The sequence below is a fragment of the Tauraco erythrolophus genome, chromosome 1 (assembly GCF_009769465.1).
Source record: "Tauraco erythrolophus isolate bTauEry1 chromosome 1, bTauEry1.pri, whole genome shotgun sequence".
In the NCBI taxonomy this organism is placed as follows: domain Eukaryota; kingdom Metazoa; phylum Chordata; class Aves; order Musophagiformes; family Musophagidae; genus Tauraco; species Tauraco erythrolophus.
The window spans coordinates 30,918,554-30,940,300 of NC_141465.1; the positions used below are offsets into that span (position 1 = coordinate 30,918,554).

Below are 21,747 nucleotides of genomic sequence, written 5' to 3' on the forward strand. Positions count from 1 at the left end.
AGCGTGTGCGGGGAGAGTGGTGCTGGCCAGCCCTCTAGTGGGAAAACCAGCTTCACATGGGGCGGGAGTGTGATTGCAGCAAAGCCCTAAGCCGGTTTTTATCAGGTACAATTGCATCTTCACGGGAGGTTTTGCTGACATAGCTCGCATCTGCTGGGGTGCGCGTGATTTTTTTTTTTTTTTTTCCAAAGTATCAACTAACACAGCTACGCGGGCAAAACTTGAAAACGTAGATCAAGCTGAAAGCTAAATAGGGTTCCTCGCTTACTTTCTTGCTGACACCGTGCTACAGGCAGGTTTTAGGTTAAAATCTTCACGAGCCCTGCGACATTTCAATGAATTAATTGTTTTATTAGAGCGTCCACAGCGCGAGCTGAAGGTTGCTTAGCACCACTGACCCTCGGAAAATCAAAGCGGAGTAGAGCAGCACTGACCATCGGGAGCTCAAAGCGCGGCAACTCTGCCGGCTCTGTCTCATAGAATCATGGAATCGTTTAGGTTGGAAAAGACCTTTGAGGTCATCGAGTCCAACCGTTAACCTAACACTGCCAAGTCCACCGCTAAACCATGTCCCTAAGCACCACGTCTGTACGTCTTTTAAATACGTCCAGGGTCACCCCCCATGCCTGCCCTCCCTCTCGGTGCGCCCCCCGTTTGCCGATGCAGCCTCCAGCCCGGTGGAAGGGGGCTGGGCAGTGAAAACAGCGGTGCACTCGTTTCTTCTCCCTGTCCACGAGGTGGAGAATGTCGGTCGGGAAATAAGTGTCGCCTGGACGCAGCCTGCGGCGGATGGGGGTCCAATTCACCTCCTCTCCACCGAGCCCCGGAGAACATTTAGGGGAGGACGACTGCGGGGGGGGGGGGGAAAGGGGCTCCGCCAGGAACCCCGCTCTTCTAAACAGGAGGAAGAGGACGCTGCCGGCAGAGGAGAGCCGAGCGCCGGGAGCGCTAAGATGGAGAAGCGGGTGGTGAACGAAGCGGGGAGCAAGAGCGGAGCCCGCCGTCGCCGCCGGAGCAGCGGGCGGGCGGGGCAGTCACGATCGCATCGCGGTAGCACGTTTCCCAGACACGGGGGTGAGGAGGGCTCGGGAAGGAAGGTGGGGAAAAGCGGCACAAAAGATATTCCCGGGCAGCGATAAAACAGAGCCACACGCAGAGTCACGGCGCTGCCCTGGAGCCGGGACCCCTGGTTCAATTCCAGAGAGGGATGCGCTGCCGCCCCCGGTTCGGAGTGCCGGGGAGGGGGGCGGGAAGGAGGGGCCAGCCGGATTTGAAAACACCCAGGCTGCCGGGTTTGGACCGCATCTGCTCCAGCCGCGTGCGAGCGGATTAAATTACCGCAAATTCAAACTGAATGAGCCCTTTCCCCCTCCCTCCGCCGGTCCCTCCCTCCCCCGGTCCCCCTCCTCCCCGCTCGGCGCGGCAGCTTCACGCCTGAAGCCGCTGCCGGCGCGGGGCAGAGCAGCAGCGGCGGGCGGGAGGAGGGGAGGCGCCGGATCCAATGAGGGGCGGCAGCCCCGGGCACCGCGCCGCCGGCTCGCCCCAGCCCCAGCCCCGGCCCCCCGCCAGCCCCGCTCCGCCCCCCGGTCCCTCCACTCCAGCCTGGCCGGCGGCGGTCTGCTCCGAGCAACTTTCCTGTCCGCCCGGTGACCGCCCCGCGGGCCGGGGGCAGGCAGCGCGGCAGGGCGAGGGGCAGCGGCAGCGGCAGGGCCGAGCATGCCGGCGGCGGCGGGCGACGGGCTCCTGAGCGAGCCGCCGGCGGTGGCGGGCAGCGGCGGCGGCGGCGGGGAGGCGCGGAAGGCGGCGGCGGCGGGCGCGGAGGGCAGTTTCCTGGCCGCCTGGCTGAGCGCGGCGGCGGCGGCGCCGCGGGAGCGGCTCCGTGACTTCCAGCACACCAAGCGGGTCGGCAACTATCTGATCGGCAGGAAGCTGGGAGAGGGATCCTTCGCCAAGGTCCGGGAAGGGCTGCACGTGCTCACGGGAGAGAAGGTACCGTGTCCGGACCGGAGCCGCCAGGCACCTCTGGGGTGGCTGCCGGGACACCGGGGAGTGTGTGTGTGTTGTGAGATGGGCGTGCTGGGTCTCTGCCGGCCGGGAGGATGAGCCCCCCGGAGGGAGAGCTCCCCGGCAGGCACCGAGCCGGGGGCGGCGCGGGGCTCCCCTCGGCCCCCGTCTCCCAACTTACCCGCGGCGCCGCCGCCGCACGCTGCGGGCGTGAAAACGGCGCTTCCACTTCGCATACTGAGATTTCCGTGGCTGTAATTTTGCTTTCCTCCTGAAATACTTCAGTTGCCTTGACCTGTCTTTTTATTATTTTTGTTTTCTCCCTCTGTTTGTTTGCTTAATTTTTTGGTCAGAAATGCGTTTTTAATGGCGCGACTTGCACTGCTGAGGACCAGTGACTGTGTGCAGTCTAGTCGCGACATTCCGCGTGTGGATATATACAGACACTTCTTGCTGATCAAAGCGATGGGAGATGCTGCGTGTGTCTGCAGGAGGGGGTACAGTTCGGCGATTGGAAGTTGTTGGTATCACTGCGTGGCAAAAGATACGAGATGCACCCTGGGTGGATTTGTGGGTTTTGTTTTGTTTGTTTGTTCCCCCCCCCCCCAGGGTACTAGTAAGAAAAGTCCGCGGAGGGTCTCTGCGTTTTGTTTATTATCCAGAACCCTTCAGTGGAGGCTTTTACCCATCAATCAGGACATGTCACAGCGTTATAAAGAGTAGTAGTGGCTTGGCTGGGTGGTAAACAGAGCAAGGAGAAGCCTGCTAGGGCCCCCCGATGAGGGGTTGGGCTGTTCTTGTTTGGGCTGTCTGACTTCTGCCTCTGTTCTAGCAGATCCTTAGCAGAGGGCTACCCAAAGCAGGGGCGCCTCATTGTTGCCGAAGGCTCCTCGGACCAGTGAGGCTAAGGACAGTGTAATTTCCTCCGGCTCCAGCAGCACTGTAAGTGTGCTGCTGTTAAGATTGCGTCTTGGTAGCTTGCATTCCTGCACTCTTGGATTATTTCTTTATTTTTTTTTCTTATTCCAGTAAATTTGTCACGGAGTGAAATTTAATACAGGGCTCTGAATTTCATCATAAGAAAAATGATAAGGTTAGTGATTATTATCATATAGGAATGCAAAAAAAATAAAAATTGCTCTCTTCTGTTACCAAGCGTGTGCTTCTCCTTGGTAACAGATACATCCAATGATCCTGCAGTTGATAAAAGGCACATGCACACACACGTTCTTCCCACCTCCACGTTTTTGGATTGCCACATTTATCTCAGTCTGTTTAGAGGGGAAAAAAATAAAAAGACTCACCACACGCCCCTCTGTCTCAGCTCCTAGGCCTGTTTTTTTTTTTTTCCCTTCCCTCAATGTCTTGAATAACACACACCGTGACAAAGTGACAAGCAGAAACTCTAGGAGAATCACATTTCCTTCCTGCTGAGCCACCGTATTTGTATTTGTGGACAGGGATGATGATCTCTGAGCTCCGTCTGGCCTGATCTTATACCATGGGATCAAAGGAAGCTCTTGCTGTCTACTTCAGTGGGTGAAAGATCAGTTGCATAGTTTCAAGTTGACTAATCAAAGGTCCATCTTCCCAGAAAATCCACCTATTTCATTCCAGGTATTTATGGATAAGCACTTTGAGTTAATGGATAGGAGATAAGAGTAATTAATGATTTGCTTCAGGTGAGGTACTATCTCAGCAAGGTTCCTCCCTCTAACTGGAGGGGTGAATGCTTTCCATCCCACACGTGACCCCACGTGAGAATTTCACCCCAAGTAGAGAGCTGATGGACACTCAGCTCTTCTGGGCTTATTCCTCTACCAAGCTTTCACGTGGCCTCCAGCCAAAGGCAGCTGAAACATGCCCAAACTGGCGCTGCCTCACAGCTGCCGGCAGCTCTGCCTACATGGAGCTCACCACGGGCGACTGAGCTCTGCCTGTGATACGAGGAGAAGGAAAACATCTGCTTACCCAGACTCCTTTCTTTTGCAGCACAAGGCCGCATCAGAAGAGGCTGAGGCTGGCAAGGGTGGGAATGGGATCGGGAGCAGAAGCACGAGGTGGCATGAGAACAGGGACCAGTGGGAGCAGGTTATGGGGAGGAGGTTCTGTGGGAAGAGGACGTTCTACATAAGAAATCGTTTATCTCCATGGCAGAGTCCTTCCTCAAGTGTATCCTGGTATGTGAAGGGCCAGATCTATTGATTAAGCTATATTTGTACCTTCTGAGAAACCTCAGTGAACAGCAGGCCAGCTGCTGGAGGGTTAGGTATGACGGTGCTGGCATCTGAGCCCAGGTGACTCCGATGCTCAGCAGAGACCTTCACCTCCAGAAATCAGGTGGCCATAGTCAGGCTGGAGTTAACGGAGCTGTCTGAGACATGGCATGAGCAGCTGTATGTGACAGTTGCCTTTTGCCATCTCTCTCTACCCACCTTTGTCCCTAAACTCATCTTGTCTCAGGGGTAAATCCCCCAAGAGCGACACCATGCTCCTCCAGAGGCTGGAGGAGAAGATCAGTCTGTAAGGGCCTGATGCTGTCCCTCCTTCCATGGAGCAAGCCAGAAATTGGCCGTGTATAGTCTTCCAGTCCGTTCACTTGCAGAGGAAAAGTTAATCTGTGGGAGCGGATACTTAATGCGCTCACAAGTGGAGTTCAGCGAAGCAAAATGTGGAAACAAAGCCGTCTCCTGTGGACAGCTCGCTGGATCAGTGTAATTGCTGCATTTTTCTAAGCTGATGTTTTATGAGCCTATTATTCCAGGATTAGTGCCTGCATGTATTTTGAAAGCAAAAAACCCCAAACAGTTGACATCTGATTTTTTGTCTTGTAAAGCCGTTGTTGAGCAAGGGCATTGCCCAAATTTCAATAAAATTGCCATAATAGTGTGAAGTAGGGGTCTTACTACTAATGTCTGGTTGCTGTTTTGGCGGAGTCCAGGCCATTATGGTCACCAAAATATCTGACATCAGTAAGGGAGGCCCAAACAGGGTTTGATTTGCAGCAGACTTTAGCAACTCCGGAGGAGTTAATGCACATTATTGTTTCAGAAAATTGTGTGTTTAGAAACGAAATCTGTGGATTAATGAGTCCCCAGCTAGGCTCGGATCCATCGCACTGACACAATGCATTGTACAGAATCAAGGCAATGCGGAGCGGATGCCAAAAATCTGCCATTACCTCACCCTGCAATTGCTAGAAGCTAAAGAGGTCTTCAAGAGAGCATAAGATGTTATATGCTTTGGGCCAAATGCTTGTTACTTTACCAGCTGCTTGGAGGGTAGTTTGATGGACGATACGTTTTGAGTGAGCTGTGTGGGATGAGAACCAGCAGCTCCTATGAGCACCTAAGCACAAGTGGGTGAGCTAAGGTGAGATTTTTAAACCTTCCCTATGAACCTCTTTAGCGCCGGACTCTTAAATCAAATCTTTTACGGTACTTCTTGCGGTTTATGTTGCCATAACGTCAGGCATGTTATTATATTCTGGGCTTGAAAAATGTTTGGTAGTGCCTGATGCAATTAAGTGTATTTTAGCTGAGTGCAGGAGAACGTTGAACAGATTATTCTTTCCGTTGCTTTTGAATAAAAGTATCGCAGCCTATAATCTGACATTTTTGGGTAAAAGGCTGATTTGTCACATCAGCTCAGGCAGTCTTTATTGCTAATCCTAAGGAAACATAGTTCCTCTATGAAGAGCAAGCCAATTTAGCTTTAAATTGTGGCTCAGAAACCCTGCTGAGTTAGCTGTATTGTTATTCAGCTAACTTTGGGAGCCAGTGCACAATATACTCTCAGATTGTTTCAGGCCTTCTGCTTGGGGCTCAGAAGGGTCAATCGCTGGGCGATGGGAATCGGGCAAAGGCAGATATCGCAAGGTAACGATTCTTTGCGTTTTTAGACAGCTGAGATTATGTTGCCATCGCTGCCATGGGGGTGGTGTGAGGCTCTATTAGTAGACTGAATAGGTTGTGTTATCTGCTGTGGACCTTGATGAAAAGTCCAGATAACTCCATATAGTGTTGCGGAGTGACAATGTATTGATGACATATTGAGCCAAAGTTCTTGTAAACAAACTTGAACTGAGATTACGTTTAACTACTTTTAGGTGTAATCTTTAGTACTACAAAAAAAAAGTCATTCAGGCAAATTGAATCATTTGGTTTCTCATCCTCCAACAAATTTGTTTATCCTTTTCTTCAGCACTATTGTTAAGCTCGAGAAAGGTACACTTTTAGTTACAGTTAGTCAAGTGGCTTTCTGCTCCTGTTGGAAGCCGTGGCTAAAAATACAATTTACTAGTTTCTTCTTTGAAGGCAGAGCAATTAATATTAAAAGTGGCCTTTTCACAGAAGAGTTTTGTGTTCAGAACGCATTTCTGTATTAAAGAGGTATGAAAAAAAAAAAAAGCCAAGGTGTATTTGGGCACCCTGGAGGTGCAGGGGTGGGTAGGCGGGCAGTGCAGCCTCCCTGCAGAGAGCTGGAAATGCCTCTTTCACTCCGTCAGGCCCTCCTCGAAGGAGGGAGGCGTTTCCGAAGCGCGCCTGTGTGTTGCGCTGCGTGCGTTATGCAGAATTACACACCGGGATGTCTTCGTGCAGACTTCGTGCCTTAGCTCTTCTAGCAGCTGTTTAAGAGAATATAGACAAGTGGACACAGAGAAGTATGGACAAAAGTGGTGCCAGTAGACAACAGCAGAAGTTACGATGCCATATACGCTTTCACGTGTCACGGTGTTAATTTTGCCTTGAGTAAATTCACTGTTTTCCTGTGTCTTCCACCATAGACTTCAGGGAGTGGAGACTTGGTGACCAAAGGCCTTTGGATGTGTTGGCAGGTGAGATCTTGCCCCATCAGTGCCCTTTGTAATCATGCCTCCCTTGGCGACATTGCTGCTCTTCGTACAGGAAACCAACACCAGTGGGGGCTTCCCAGTGAGGGCTTCTGCACCAGGACTTGCCATTTTCAACTTTGTCGGTATCTCAAGATCCAGGGTTGCTCAAGCAGTGACATGGACTTAAAACTTGGGAAATTCAGTATATATACATATGTAGTTCTAGGATCTTTATTTTCATCTGATTTCTGAGTTTTGGGGCTGTGAGTGTGGTCACTTTCACTTTCAAATCATCTTGTCAACCAAATGGGCTGGGAAGTTACTTCATTGTAAACAAAAGCTGAGTTTCTAAGGTGGTCTCTGGTCTTTCAGTTCAGCCCTTTCTTTTTTCTCCCTCAAATATTGTGAGGTTGCAGGTAAAACTGTGAAACTTGGAATGCCTTCATTGCTTTCAGTAGATTAGAGGGTAAATCCACAGGATTTTAATTTGAAATTTGACCTGTTATTTTATGTTCTTCCTCCAGTGATACTTGTATGTCAGTTTCCTAGATGCGTTTGTTCTCTAAATATTTAATTAGTAGTTCTCTTCTTACCTGTTTCTCTACATATTTTTAAATTTTATGTCTGTTAAAAAAAAACACAAAACAAAACCAAAAAAACCCAAGCTTGTTTTGAAAGTGCTTACTGCAAATATGCACGGTGGCTTTCTCCTGGGATGCTGTTTGCTTTTATTAAAAGCTGCCAACTGTTGCACCTGGATGATATGCTGCTCTTAATGATACACACTGAGGGAATAAAATGAGGGTGTTTCTGCAGCCTGAGTTTTGCCATTTCCTTGCTTCTAAGTGTTTGCTTTCACAGCTTTGATGCTATTCTTTTCACAGAGGTTTGTGTGCGTGTGTGCAAATGCATAATTTGTGTTGAAGCTACTAAACATATGCTTTTGTTAATGTACAGTACTTCAGAAAATGATTTGAAGGACAGTGTCACGGTTGCAGTGGTACCAGTGAGGACTTGGCTGGAAAAAGGATCAGAAAACAGGTTGCTGTGTCAGCATAGTGTTCCCCAATATGTGTTTTGGAGCACGCAAGACTTTGAGCATAAGGCCAAACTGCTGATGTGCACCTACCTGCTTAGTCTGTTTCACCTGCTAATAGTTTGTTCATCTGGAGAATAACCAGTTGCATCAGGTACTTGTTAAAAAGCCACGCTTTTCCCTCTAACCCTCTTCTATGTTGCATGCTTGGTGTAAGCGGGAATAGGCTTTAATAGGCAAGAGAGTTTGTTCATTAGTACAGTCTGTCTTCCAGGAAGATTGCTTTAATATTTTTCAGCTGTAGCTTGCAACTTGCTCTGCAATGAGCTGAATTGATGCACATGTGGCAGTTGCTTATCCTCTTGAGATAATCTGCTTTCAAGTTTACATTCAGCAGTTTTAAGGATGTCACTAACAGCGCATGTCAGCAATGTGCTGCTTTTCATATAGACTTTTATAATTTTAGTGGCATATGCAGGATTGAGGGAAGCAGAGTGTTGAGGTTGAATTGGCACCAGGTGTAGTTCTTATATGACGCTTGCATCTGGATGCTTGTATTTGTTCTTGCAAGTTTTGTGTTTTTAATGTATTTAAAGATATGTAAAGCTGTAGGCCTGTTTTTGCAGATGTATGTTACCCATAAACGTCTTGCTTTGTGCATCTTGCCATTTGCTGTATCTCCTTTTACACCAGTGAGCTGGAGAATGTTACCGTAGCTTCATGCGTTTCAGTGGATGTAACACATTGGGCCTCTTTGCCCCTCTGCCCTTACGAGTTATTTGTTTGCCTGCAGTCAGGAAAGTGGAGGTGAAAATGAGCAGCACTTACTCTTCGCAAGGATATAACCCCAGAAGGAAAGCGGTCATGAGATGGTGCAACAGACCTTCTGGCGACTGAATTGTAATAGTGTGCCTAAAACCCAAGCTGTTGTGCTGTATGAACAGCAGTGTAAAATTGAGCTGAGAGGTTACGTGCTGACTACACTACTCTTCAAGATTATGGAGAAGCATCTAAAACTGTTCAAAACCAATGACTGGGTAGATACCAGCCAAAAGAAGCATTAGGTGGATTGTACCTAGCAGCAAGGTGCTCACCTAGCAGCATGGGATACAACTGAACCAAAGCAAACTGGCTAGATTCAGACCATCCTGACTACTCTTCTGCTCACAGTGTAGCCACACTTTGCATTACTTCAGCTTCAGATTGGTTTAGCTGTTATTTTCAGATAAGTTGAAGAGCAAAAAACCAAAACCCAAACCGTTCGATTCTGTGGCTCCATAAAACTTCTGCTGTGCTTCCCTGATGGGTTGTCTGGCGGCTGATCTCCTTGAGGGTGTGAACTTAGTGGTGCCAGTGTTTTTGGTGGACTGGTGGAGGCTGTGCTGATGAAGAGAAGCAGGTAGGTTTTTCCAGTAAGCTTTACTAGAGTAAGAGAGAAGCCACCATCATAAGCACGACCCTGGGGCCCATGCTAGAACAGAGGTACCCCTTTCTAAGCTGATACAGTGGATCACTGCAAAACCTGTGTGTTGATCTGAATTTAATGTTGGTGCTAGCAGGGAGCTGGATCAAACCTCATCTTCATGGAAAGAGTCTGGGAGGAGTTACTGTGGTCCCCTAGGGAGACCACCTGGAAAAAATAAACAGAAAGCTAGTGCTGGCCTGACCAAAGTCTCCTTTTCTGTCACTGCTTTGCCCTGCTATTGCACTGCTGAGCTCTAGGTCCAACACCTTTTACACTAAGCCCAACAGGGCTCTTCTCATTTGCAGTGCAAGATCAGTGCTACTGGCACTAGGAGAAAAATCACTGCAACAAAGAGAACTAAAAAAAGCCAAGTTATATATAATAAAGTTCCTTTGCTCTCTGCCTGTTGTGGAAGATTGTCATGGAAACATTTTTTTTCGGAGAATAAATTTATTTTCTGTGGATAATGTCCACAGAGCTAAGGGAGAGAACATATGATTTATATATAAAAACTTTATTGGAGACACCTTTTTCTTGGCTTCCAACAATTGTAAATGTTTTATCTGCTTTGTTTTAAATCAATAGAAAGGAGGGTATTAGCTGGGCCTCAAAAGCAGTGGCTCATGTGGGTTTTTTTTTGTTTTTTTGTTTGTTATGTTTTGTGTTTTCTTTCTTCCTTAAAGTTATATTGGTATTAAAGTGCTTTAAATCAGGGATACTTAGTCTTCCGTAAGTCCAGTTACGCATTTGATTGCTAAAATGCGAAACAGGGACTGCGTAACATGAAACACATTATGAGTCTGTGGTCAGGAAGATAGGAAGTGCCATTAGCCACCAGGTTTCTCCTGTAGGGATGGGCGTTGAAGGAAGGTCATTGGGTATCACCCCTTTGCTTTTGCTTCCCCACACGTAACCGGAGATCTCCATCCATCTCGCTGTGACAGAAGACGTTTTTGGCATTCAGAAGGCGAGTTATGGTTTATCAGAAACAGCTGGACAGGATTTGGTTTGCCCACGACCGAAGCACCAACTCTGGCCTCGCCGTGCCTCAGGTCTGGCAGCTGCTTCTTGTCCTGGCAGATTATCAGGGGCACCTCTGGGTGGAGAGGACCTCTGTTTCCCAGCAGTTGTCACATGGGCCGCCTCCATGGCGGGCTGTGAGTAGCCATCAGCTTCCGTCGATGTGAAGTTAAGGACCTGGCTGGTCTGAATGGGTTGTCCATCCGCCGCGGCAGCCATGCGTCCGGCTGCCCCTGCGCTTGTGGGACATGCCCTGAGAAGCGCCTTTCCCATTAGCTGGTCATGTCGTGAGCTCACAGAGATCTCATGTTAAACAGTAGGCAGTGTTTCAGCATGGCAGTCTTTCCTTACGAATGGGGTTCAAAAAAGCCCTTCTATGAAAAACAGCTAATGCTTGGAAAGTGATCCTTGATAAATATTTTATGTCTCGGTGGGAAGGCAGACCCAGCTGTCCCAGGCATTCAGAGACACGCTTTCTCCTCGACGGAGATGTCTCCGGCCCAGAGGCTGGTTTGTGACAAGATGGTAAGGATTTCTTTTGGAACCTCCTTAATGTATCTCTGCGTCTGGCTTTCTGCCACCACTACTTCCATCAGTCTCTGCGTAATCTCTCCTGACTTGTGTAGATATCTTCAGAGGCCAGGGAGGTAAAAATGTGCTCCTCTCCCTCGGGGGATGCAGTTATGTCTGCCTCATTAATTAGTTGACCAGGAGAGCGCTGAAAGGTCTCTGGAATTGTTTCTTTCAACCAAAGGCGAGACAGATCCCCTCCATGACCTGCTCAAGACAAGTCACGCATTCCTTCCCATGGATTGGGCTGTGCTGTAGCCACACAGATTCCTCCTTCCCAGGCTCCCAGGCTGTGCTCTGACCCCATGACACCCGTGTATTGTACAAATCCTGTTGCTTTGGACATATAACGCCAAGGAAAAATGTAATTTGTGGGGGCTTCTGTTGAGAGCGGCTGGGTAGGGGCAGAATTGTGGCACCCCCCTTGCCTCAAAACCATCTCCTGCTGGTCGCTGGGCTCTAAAGGCCCTGGGCCATTTCAGGTGGCAGAAATGGCAGCAGATGTCTGTCTTCCAAGCTGTTTGAAAAGGGAGCGAAGCAGAAGATTAGAGGAAAGGGAGTAGCTGGCTTTGTGGAAACAGCAGAGCAGAAGCATGTCCGGGAAAAGATAACAATAGTTGCTTGTGAAGTATAGCATGAAGTTACCCATAAATATGATGCGAAGTAAAAAGCACGTTGAAGAGAAACACAGCTGAGAATGGCCCTCCTTCAGTGAAGCTGGGCCACTCTATGGAAATGGACCACATTGGACAAGGCATTAGTTGTGTGTTAAGTCAGCAGTTACCACCACTCCATTTCCTTCCTTCCTGACTGAAGTAAGAGGAAAAGGGAGGAAGAGCTGCAGAAGTATGGGGAATGCTGTACCGTATAGAAGGGCACTGAGGTAGAGTGTGAGGACGCCCTGAGGATTCCATGCACGCAGCCTTAAAGCCTTCATGTGGTCTGCTCTTGCTCTTAGCAGAAGCAACCCTGTAGTATGTACTTGCAAATGTTAGTGCCTTGACACGTGAAAACTCTGTCTCCCTGTGGAAACGCTAATTTGACTGTGCCGATACAGTCGGCAGCAGAGCCGTGGGTGAGTTGGGTTGTCTGCAGCAGCATCTATATTTGCATGACTCCTCGTGACACTTCATGTCTTCTGTGCTGGGGAGCGCCAGCAAGAATGTCAGAGAGAGCTTGCAAAATTTACATCCCTTGACGTGACTGCCGATGGCTCCCAGAGCATCTTGCCTAGGTCAACTCCCGTCCTCCTGCATCATGCCTTGTCTTCCGCTGCTCTCTGCGGGGACCAGAGACTCTTCACATATGTACGGGCACTGAAGCCCCAAGCGATCACAGCAATCATCCAGCCTGGCTTCCTATAGAAGATGAGCCCCAATATTCTCATCAGGAGTATCTGTATCAATGTTTTGTTGAGCTATTGCATACTTCTAAAGTGAGGGGGGAAAAATTCAAGATCTACATTTATCTCTGTAAGATAAGATATTTCTATCATTACTTCACCACACCTGAAAAAACAGGGATCGTGTTTATAGCTTGAGTTTGCCCAATTTACCTTTTGGGAAGTTAATTTTTATTTTATTAGATTAAAGAGCTTTCTGTTATCAGAAATCTTTTCCTCATGTAGGTACTTGCAGAAAATCATCAAGTCAGGGCTTAACATTCTCCTTATTAAATAATTCAAGCTTCAGCCAGCAGTTCTTGGACCTCAGACTGTTTCTGAAGCTCTTTTCAGAACTCTTTCAAAATTTGTAACACCATTTTTTAGTTACTGGCGCCGGAACCAGATAGAGTAATCTAGTAATAGTCTCCAGTGCCTTGGACAGGTGTAATTAATACCTTTTCTTACTTTGACAAATACATCCTGCTTACGCTTTTAAGGATTATGTTTAAATTGGCTGTGGCATCAAGAGGGCTTATGTTCATTTGCTTATCTAAAGTACTTCTGAATTCTTTTCTGCATTGCTGGATACTGTCGTCTTTGGGTTGTAGGTAATGGTAAGACGTTCTTTTTATCCCCTGGCGATTTCATTCTTTCCATTCAAGCTACTTTGAATCTGAAGTATATGAGTGAGCATACTTGGAGCTACTTTCTTATTTGGAAGAGTTTATATTTCTTTAGGGGCTGATTTCAAGCTTTCCTGACTATGCCTAGTCTTCCAACAGAGGGTGGCCTTCTGCCTACTGAGACATTTATCCTATACTCGTCTCTACAGCAGCTGGTTTTATGTATTGCTAAGCCCAAAACTCTTGGCTTACACTGTCAGAGACTCAGAAGAAAAGAGGATACTTTAACAGAAGTGACTCCTCTACCTTTTTTGATTGCTGATTTTACTAATGTCAGAGCAAATACAAAAGAAAAACTGTAAATTCAGCTGTCCTGCAAAGAGCAGATACAAATACGATCAGAGACCGAGCATCACCACTCAAGTGTGAAGTAAAGAGATGATACTGGTTGTTTAAGATAAAACCTCAGTGCATCTCTAATTGAATAGCTACTGAGTAGGCTTTTCGCAGCACATATACGTGCGCATGCATGCACGTTTAACTCAACCTCTTGTCCTGTGTATTACATTCGTAGCAAGAATACAAGACAAATATGAAAGGTATCAGATGGCCATCACGGAATAGTTGTCCTTTTCTGTCCTTGATAAATAGGACAGGCCTTATTCTTGTGGGAGAGCCTGCCTTTATACATTGCTGTGACTTGGACGATTACTGACTTCCTTGGAGTGAAATGACTAAGCTATAAGCTGAATGGTTAGCAAGTGGTTGCCTTCTTGTGATACTTTCAGGAATGTTCTGTGGTTTTCTTTGAAAGCAGTTCTTGAAAGGTGAATAGGATGCTAACATTTGTTAGGGAACTGGGAAGCCAAGCAGGATAGTCGAAGGGAGTCTCACCAAAAACACCACCCTGGCAGCCTCTTCAGACAGGTTCTCTGCATTGGATCGTATGAGCTACAAGGTAATTTGGCAAATGCCTAACATCAAGCATGTTACCTTTCTTACAGTTTCATTGTGTTCAGTCCCGTGGCGAAAGTTAAGTTTGCGTTTCTGTGGTGGTATCTTGACTCATCCATGTCTGACAGTCCTGATAGAAGAGCTGTGATTTCTCTCTGTCCTGATTGGAATGTGTGTGGTCTTTTCTGAAGGTGTACAGTTTATCGAGTTCAAGTATGCATTTGGTTGGATGATTCTTTTCTTTAATGCTTTATTTCTTAAGATATTGGAACTTGCTATATAAAAAAAATTATTCCTTTGCTGCACTGCAAAATTTTCTAAGCTGTAACAGCTAAAACAAAGAATAAATGCTACCCAGTGAATGAAGTTGACATTTTCTAATCCTTGAATTCAGTTGTGAAAACCAACTTGTTATATGCCCGACTGGTTGGTTGCCCAAACTGAGATACCCTTGAAGGGATTGCTTTCAGGATTGTGCTGACAATTGTGCAGGCTTCAAAGTTAAGTCTGTTTAATATGATTTGAATTGGCCACCCAAAGTCACCAGCCAGTTTTGAAAACTAAGCTCACATTTTTGTGGTAAGAACAGTGGTAAATACAAAGCAAGCTACAAGCGATGCCAGACAGCTATCACTGAAAGGAAGGAAGAAAAGAAAGTGAATTCATTGCATGAGCCTTCCTGGGCACTTCAAAAGAAAAGCTGTAGATGGGCTTGCACTCCCAATGGCTGTAAAATATCTACATGGTCTGGCTCTTCGCATCGTTCTCTTGGCTAAACTTAAACCAGACAGTAAAGGTTTGTGGGTTTAGGTGCAGAAGTCCAAGTCTCAGGCCTTCCCATTGACTGTCCCCCTAGTTGCACCCTGTAGCCTGCAGCTCAGAACTTCATCTGAACTGTCAGGGTACACCAGGCCTCCAATGGCCCACGACCCAGGATGGTGCTGAGAGTCAGCACTGGTGCCTGGCTTGTCATCACCTCCAGCAGGTCTGCCAGCAGTAGTCTCTGGCAAAAAAAAAGAGGAGGAGGGGAAAAAAAAAGGGAGGTTGTCCTTCCAATAGTTGAATAGTTGCTCTAATAGTTGAAATTGCTTCTCTTGTGCTATGTTGGTCTCCTGGCCAAATCCCATAGTGCTTGCTGGATTCTTATTCAAACCAGTTTCCTCTCAATTCAGCTGAAGTTCCCTTTGGCAGAGATCTGCAGGAACTGCCTTCCTCTTATTTAAAGTTAGGAGAGAATTTGCAGAAGGAAACAATTCAAGTGGTTGGGTAAGCGGGGAAGACTTTTTAAAAGTCCTCAAAATGTCATACCCTGATTTTGCAAGGTCACATGCCGTCTTCTGTAAACTTTAACTGTAAAGTTAAACATGTTATAACATTATTTGCCAAGCTGGGGCCATTCCTATGAAACCGTTCTTCTAGTTGTTATTGCAAGCATCTGATGTGAGTGTTGTTCAAGACCTCTTGACTTTGACTCGACAAACAGGCCATTGAGAAAACCCGTTTTCTGGCAAACAGGAAGGCTTGCTGCCATTGAGGTCCGTCCTTCTGCCAAGAGACAGTCTGTGCAAAAACATCCGATCTGGCAAGCAAGAAACCCAAGGCTGAACTCGGACCTGGGTTCCCCAAATGCTAATGTGCCATGTGACTGAAGTCACTCCTGGTCATACGGTTCTTATTTGGTTTTTATTCAGATGGAATCATGATGTGTCTTAACTGGTCCAAGCTTGAGATTCACAAGGGAAAGCTAGGTAGAGGGATAGATGTTTTTACTCTAAAACTATGGCTTGAATAAAGCTCTTTGCAGCTTAGGGAGGAGGGGAACAGCAAACCAAAAAACAGAACCAGAATTGCCTACCGTCAGTTTTGTATGTGGTTAAAAATAGCTTCTACAGCAGGCTTGGACCTTCGCTCCCCCTCAACATTATTGTGTTTTTGTGTTCAGCCTCATCATGGTATCCAACGTTTGGTTTCCCATCAGCAGAACACTGCAGGCTTACCATGCCTTGATTTCTTACTGAAGCACAACAGAAGTTGAAAAATACGAGTTTTCAAAGCAGACTTCTAGCACCAAGGAGTATTTAGGGAGAGTTGGTCCGAAGAAAAAAGAATTTCTCCGTGAGACTGAGCCGCAGTCTGACAAAACGACACTGCTGCAGAGTAGTCAGGCAATGATCTAAACAGACCTTTGCATGTCGTCTAAGTAAGCAGACATCTTTCCCTCGCTAACGAAAGCACTGCTTTTTGACCCGTGATTTTTCCAAGTGTCACTGGTGGAGTTATAAATAGCCGGCAGAAGGGGAGGAGAAGATAACTTTGACTTTTGCCCACTGAGCACCTGGAGGTTCCTCCTGCCTGGCGCAGCAGACCCATCACCAGCTCCGTGGGCTCAGCGAGCTGTTGGGGCGCAGATCCGGGCAGCTGCCTGACGCAAAATGTGCCTCTTGCACGGACATACGGATGCTACGCTGCGGCATGCTTAGGATGCACATGAGCCACCTTCCATGCCTTGTTGCAATTTCATATGGCGAGGCGTGCCTGTTGGCAAAGAGGATGCAAAATGTCTTTTCTCTGGAAGCAGCAGTGATCTAGCAACCAAAGCCCTGGCTCTTGGATTTCTCCAGGCTACGTTTGGTCCTTCAAACTCTCTTCTTGCTTTTTCTCGGGGCCTTGCAGTGACTGTTTTTGTGCAGTTTGGTGCCAGTCAGCTCCACCCCCACTCCGCCTCTCTCTTGCAGATTCACAAACTCTCCTAAAACACTAGCTGGCAAAAATCCTTCACCCATGTGTGTCGAACACGTGCCTTTGTTTGGGTGATGACACGTGCCTGTAGTTGCTGATGGTGCTTTAGCTGCTTGGTGCTGTAAGCAGCGTCACCGTCTCCTCCAAGGATCTGTGGAGAAGAGTGGTGCTTGCACTTCCCCCTCACCTCCACTTCAGTATGCTTTAGCCCAACCTGAACTATTTTAGTGCAACGATCGAGAGAAGCAGCAATTGCTCATATGATGTGTCACACCATAAACTTCAGGAAAGTAATTCATTCCAACAGTGTAATTCTAGGACTCGGGAACCAAAAATATGGCCTATTACTCATCTTTGTATCTCATAACACAGACTAACCTAAACCATTTATTTATTTACACAGCAAAGGTTTAGCCAAAAGCAAAGTGTTGAATGTCAAGAGCCACTGTTGCTACATATTCAGAGTAATTACTTGCTTTATCATTTATTTCATTATTTCTGTGCCAATATTAGTCAAGAATTCAAGTCAGGAGACAGGCATGATGCAGAGGCAAAGAGCCCCTACTTGAAGCTTGTGAGAGCAAAACTGAATAATTGGCATGCCTTGAGTAGGCTATGAAAGCTCAGATGTGTTTATTTTATGGTTATCTAACATCTACAGTATTTTCTCTACTGAATGCTTTTTCCTTCTGTGTGAATGAAGGTGCATGCACACACATCTACACCACACAGGAGACTGCGTATTTTAAATGCGTTGGGGCACATTTGGTCCTCACTTACCTTGGTCTAACTGTGGATTAACTCAAAATCAGGGATATTTAGCTAAGGCAACCTTGGAGTAACTCAATGCAGAGTTTGATCCCTAGATTTCTTCTATATGCTTCAGAGTAAATTGTGAATCAGAAGAAAATCCAAGAAACCCAAACAAGCTAAAAAACTCCACAGGAGCTCTGCCTGAGAGTGCTGACCCCTTTGCACAACCCTTGTTCCATGGGATGCATTTCATTTAGGAAAGCAAAGTGATCCTGCAAGAAAGCAAAAGCAAGAACTCCAGTGCAAGGGAAAGGGTGTTGACTAGGAGGACAGAAGAATAAGTGGAAGGAGTAGTAAGGAAGAAGACCCAGGATGAACAGAGAGGAACAAAAGCTAGAAGCTGCTGTGGAGAACATCCATATGAAAGTTGACAAGCTGCTTGTGTGTTTGAGTCAACTATAATTTTTTTTTTCTTTAAATGTATAGAGGTTTCTTTAAAGACCCTGGCTTTTGGATTGTCCCTGAGGCAGAGATGAGGGGCATCTTTCTGAGATGTTCCCAGGATGCCCCATGCTGCAGTGCAGACCTAGGAGAGGACACAAGGTCCCACACAGGTCTATCCCAGGAGCAAGCAATATCGCACTGAAGCTAGTTTCCTGCCTGGTGTGGGAGATGCAAGCATGCCACAGCCTTAGCTGGTGTTTTACTCTTCCCTTTCCCCTACGCAAAGCCGTTGCTGAAACAAACGTGTCATTTCCACCTTTGTCAGCTCTGTCAGCTGCGCTGGTGGATCTCTCAGACCGATGTGAGTGGCCTTGAAGGGGGAAAGGCAGCACGGTCAAGGGTGGATCTGAAAGCAGCTTTTCTTGCCTGCTGGGATAGGTAGGGTGCCTGACCAAGTATCTGTCAAAATCAAGGAGAAAATTTGTCCTTAAGGCACAGAAAGCTAATTCTTTGTGATAGTGAAAAAGTCATCAAGTAGTCACATAGTTGGCTCTGTCTCCTGGGTTCAGGTGGTTGCTCCTGTCTCCGCAGCTGCGCTTGGCATGGGCAACAGGTGTGCGCACGTGTGGTAATGTGCTGTTGTTTTTTTTTTTTTTGTCAATGAATTGGGGATGGCTTACCAATACAGATAACAGATTACTGCTCCATACTGTTAATACTCCATGTTTTGTATCCTGCAGCTGTGGAAAATATCAGTTTGGGGTTTTTTCAAAACATTTTTGCAGAGATTGTGTTGTGCTGCCAGCAAGCAATCTGGCATCTCATGTTTCTGTAACCCATTAATTTGTCCTCACCAGAATAACTTCTGTGGTTTGCTGTCTAAATAATCCATGCAAGCCTCTGTTCTCAGTTCTATCTCATTAGATGGAAGAACGTACTAATTTAAGACTGTTTCCTTGGTGAATCACCTGAGGCTTTCAAAAATGGGGAAGTTAAGCTCTGATTTACCTGTTGTTTTATCTTATGACTTAAATGATTTTTCTTCAATGTGACTAGTCAGGAATGTAGCTTCCAGGCGTTTGTGGTCCAGATGCTGCTCTGGGCTTCACCCAGGCAGCTGTCTTGTGTGGGGTGTTCAGCCTTGTCTCTTTATCAAGGGTGTTTCATCAGAACGATCTTTTAGCAGCAGAAATGTATCCAGCTAATAACGCGCTCAGCGATGCTGACTTCTGGCTCTTAGGACAGTCTATGAAACCCCAACTCCTGTAGTTTTATTCTTCAATTCCTCTGCTGATAAAACTTGACTTTGATTCAGGGTGTTTGTGTCAAAGGGTATGGATCTGGTTTTGTTGTCATATTTCCAGACCGTGGGTTTTTGTGGCTTTTGTTTTCTAAAGGAAAACCAAAACATTCGCTAATTTAACCTTTCCTTTGCTTGCAGAAAAAATAAAGGTAAGACTAGCCAGACTGGGAGCTGTCATGTGCTTGATGTGGGCTTGGCACTTTCTCAAGCTAGGAAGGCAGCCAGATATGTTTCGAATAAGTTTATCTCCCTTTTGGTGAAGCCCACCGGCCTGCAGCGCTGTGGATTGACACGATGTAGTTGGCCATAGTCAAAAGTGAGTTTGCTGTGAGTAGTTAGTTTGCTGGCCATGAGGAGGGTTGTTGTACGAGCTGGAGATGGAGTGAAGCCTCTTGGGCTTGAGCTGTTGTCTGGGTGTTAAGGCAAGAGTAAATAAAACTCGGAGGTTTTCCCACGTTTGTTATTCTTTCTTGTTGTAGGAGTAAGGTAACATGAGAGATCCTCCAAGACCAAATCAAGGCAGACATCGAAGATGCGCATGCAGCATATTTGTGCCTCCATCTGGAAGTGGGGCAGATGTGGCATTTTCTATGCATTTTGTCGGAGCTGTACCCATGCAAACAAGACTCTTCCGTGTCATGAAAAATTCAGTGCCATGCAGGAATACCAAGCACCGTGTTTCACCCCCCTCTCATCCTGACAAACAAGCAGCTGTCACTTGGGCAATGATGGGCGAGCTGCAGGGTCCGGGTGCCTGCGGTGAAGGATGTCCTTTGTTGCAGAGCTCTGAGGAAATGAGGAGCTCTGGAGGAGGATTTTGTGGTGCCTTTTGTTGCTCAGCCTGGCACAAGCTGTTAAATCTTTGTCCAGTGCAAATGACCTGGAAGTCTGCAGCATTCAATCTAAGTAAGAAATCTCAATAAATAAATAAGTGTCCATAAATTTGAGGCAGAAAAAAGGCAGATACTTTTATTGCGGCTATTTAGTGACTCCATTAAAACAATAAAAGGAACCAGATTCTTTAAGCATGGAAGAGAGCGATATCCGTGCCGGTCCCATCCTTTTGTCCTCATGTGTCGTTCTGTACCAGCAATGAGAAGCAAAGTACTTGTATAGGCCCTAGCATGGGCTGTGTCGTAGATTGCGGTACAGAGTCTCCTTAGTTTTATGGTGTGCTTTCATGATGGGCTCCAGTTGACTTGGACAGCTGGGAACTTGCATAGAAAAAAAAAATAATTGCCTTGGACAATTTGAGGAGTTCCTCAATTCCAGAAGTAACAAGGAGATCATCTTTCATGTACATTTTAAAAGAGGGAAAAGAAATGTGCTAGGGGAGCTATACCAAAATAATTTTGGTTTTCTTATTTTTTTTTTTTTTTAGTGATGCCAAGCTAACATTTCATTATAGTTTGAGAAACTTATCATATCGAAAGCCAGGAACAGCCAAAAATGACACTTACAACTTGTAAATGCCAGCCCAAAGACTTTCTGAGAAAATAGATGAAATAACTGTCCACCAGTAAGCGTGCTAAGTATTTAGGTATGGTTAATGAGATTGTCTTTTCCCCTTTGTTATCTGTTTCCTTGCAATAACTTTTATCTGTCATCGTACAAAGGGATAAAGAAAGAAATTGTCAGTGGAGGGGATGGAGTTGGAAAAGCAACTGTTTCTCTGACCTGGATAGTTGTGCCTGCAACCGTGGTGTATCAGTTGAGACTGACATCCTTTGATTTTATTTTACTTTTTTTTTTTTTTTTAATTGAGGTTGTTTATACAAGGTTAAATCATTGGTGTGACTGCTAACAACCCTCTCTCCTCTTGTTTTTTATTAGGTGGCAGTGAAAGTAATTGACAAGAAAAGAGCCAAAAAGGACACCTATGTCACCAAGAACCTGCGACGAGAAGGGCAGATCCAGCAAATGATCCGCCACCCGAATATTGCTCAGCTGCTGGATATACTGGAAACTGAAAACAGCTACTACCTTGTAATGGAGCTGTGCCCTGGGGGAAACTTGATGCACAAGATCTATGAGAAAAAAAGACTTGAGGAGCATGAAGCGCGCAAATATATCCGGCAGCTTATCCTGGCAGTTGAACATCTTCACCGGGCAGGAGTAGTTCACAGGTAATCTTAAAAACCTTCCTCAGTTAAAATTTATCTCAGAGCCTCTAAGTGGTATTTTGGGATTTAATTGTATAGATGGAATGTTCCATATAAAAAGATGTTCCTGACAGCTTTTTTGGCTAGTCTTCATGATACTGTTTAGATACTGGTATTGTAGACATTAGAAAGTGTCTGCAGAAAGGATTTAAGTGTGTAACTTCAGGTGAGCACACAGGAGCTATGCTGACTCTGTGTCCTTACCGATAAGCCTATGCTTTGCAAAAGTAGGGTTCTTTTCCTGCAAGTTGCACTATTTTGCCTCTTCAAAGTGCTGTACCAGCATTAAATAATGAATTGTTTCACTATTTCTTTGAGGAGGTGGTTGTGTCTGTTGTTTTGCTGGTGGAAATAAAAGCAGCGTGGGGAGATGAACTGATTTGCCCAAAGCCTCACAGTGACACGGCTGGGACAGAGCCTGAATGGTACCACAGAAGTCCCTTGCTTCTCCTTCTC

At 46.3% G+C, this 21,747-nt stretch overlaps 1 protein-coding gene across 2 annotated transcripts in view; it reads left to right on the forward strand.

Annotated features, from left to right (window-relative positions):
* The first annotated feature begins 1,716 nt into the window (after positions 1–1,716).
* The window catches only part of HUNK (hormonally up-regulated Neu-associated kinase), a 56,502-nt gene continuing 36,471 nt past the window's right edge, over positions 1,717–21,747 (forward strand). For both annotated transcript variants that reach the window (XM_086631739.1, XM_086631748.1), the window contains exons 1-2: positions 1,717–1,989; positions 20,963–21,255. In XM_086631739.1, the coding sequence (XP_086487865.1) occupies positions 1,717–1,989; positions 20,963–21,255 (566 nt within the window). The remainder of the gene's footprint in view (positions 1,990–20,962; positions 21,256–21,747) is intronic.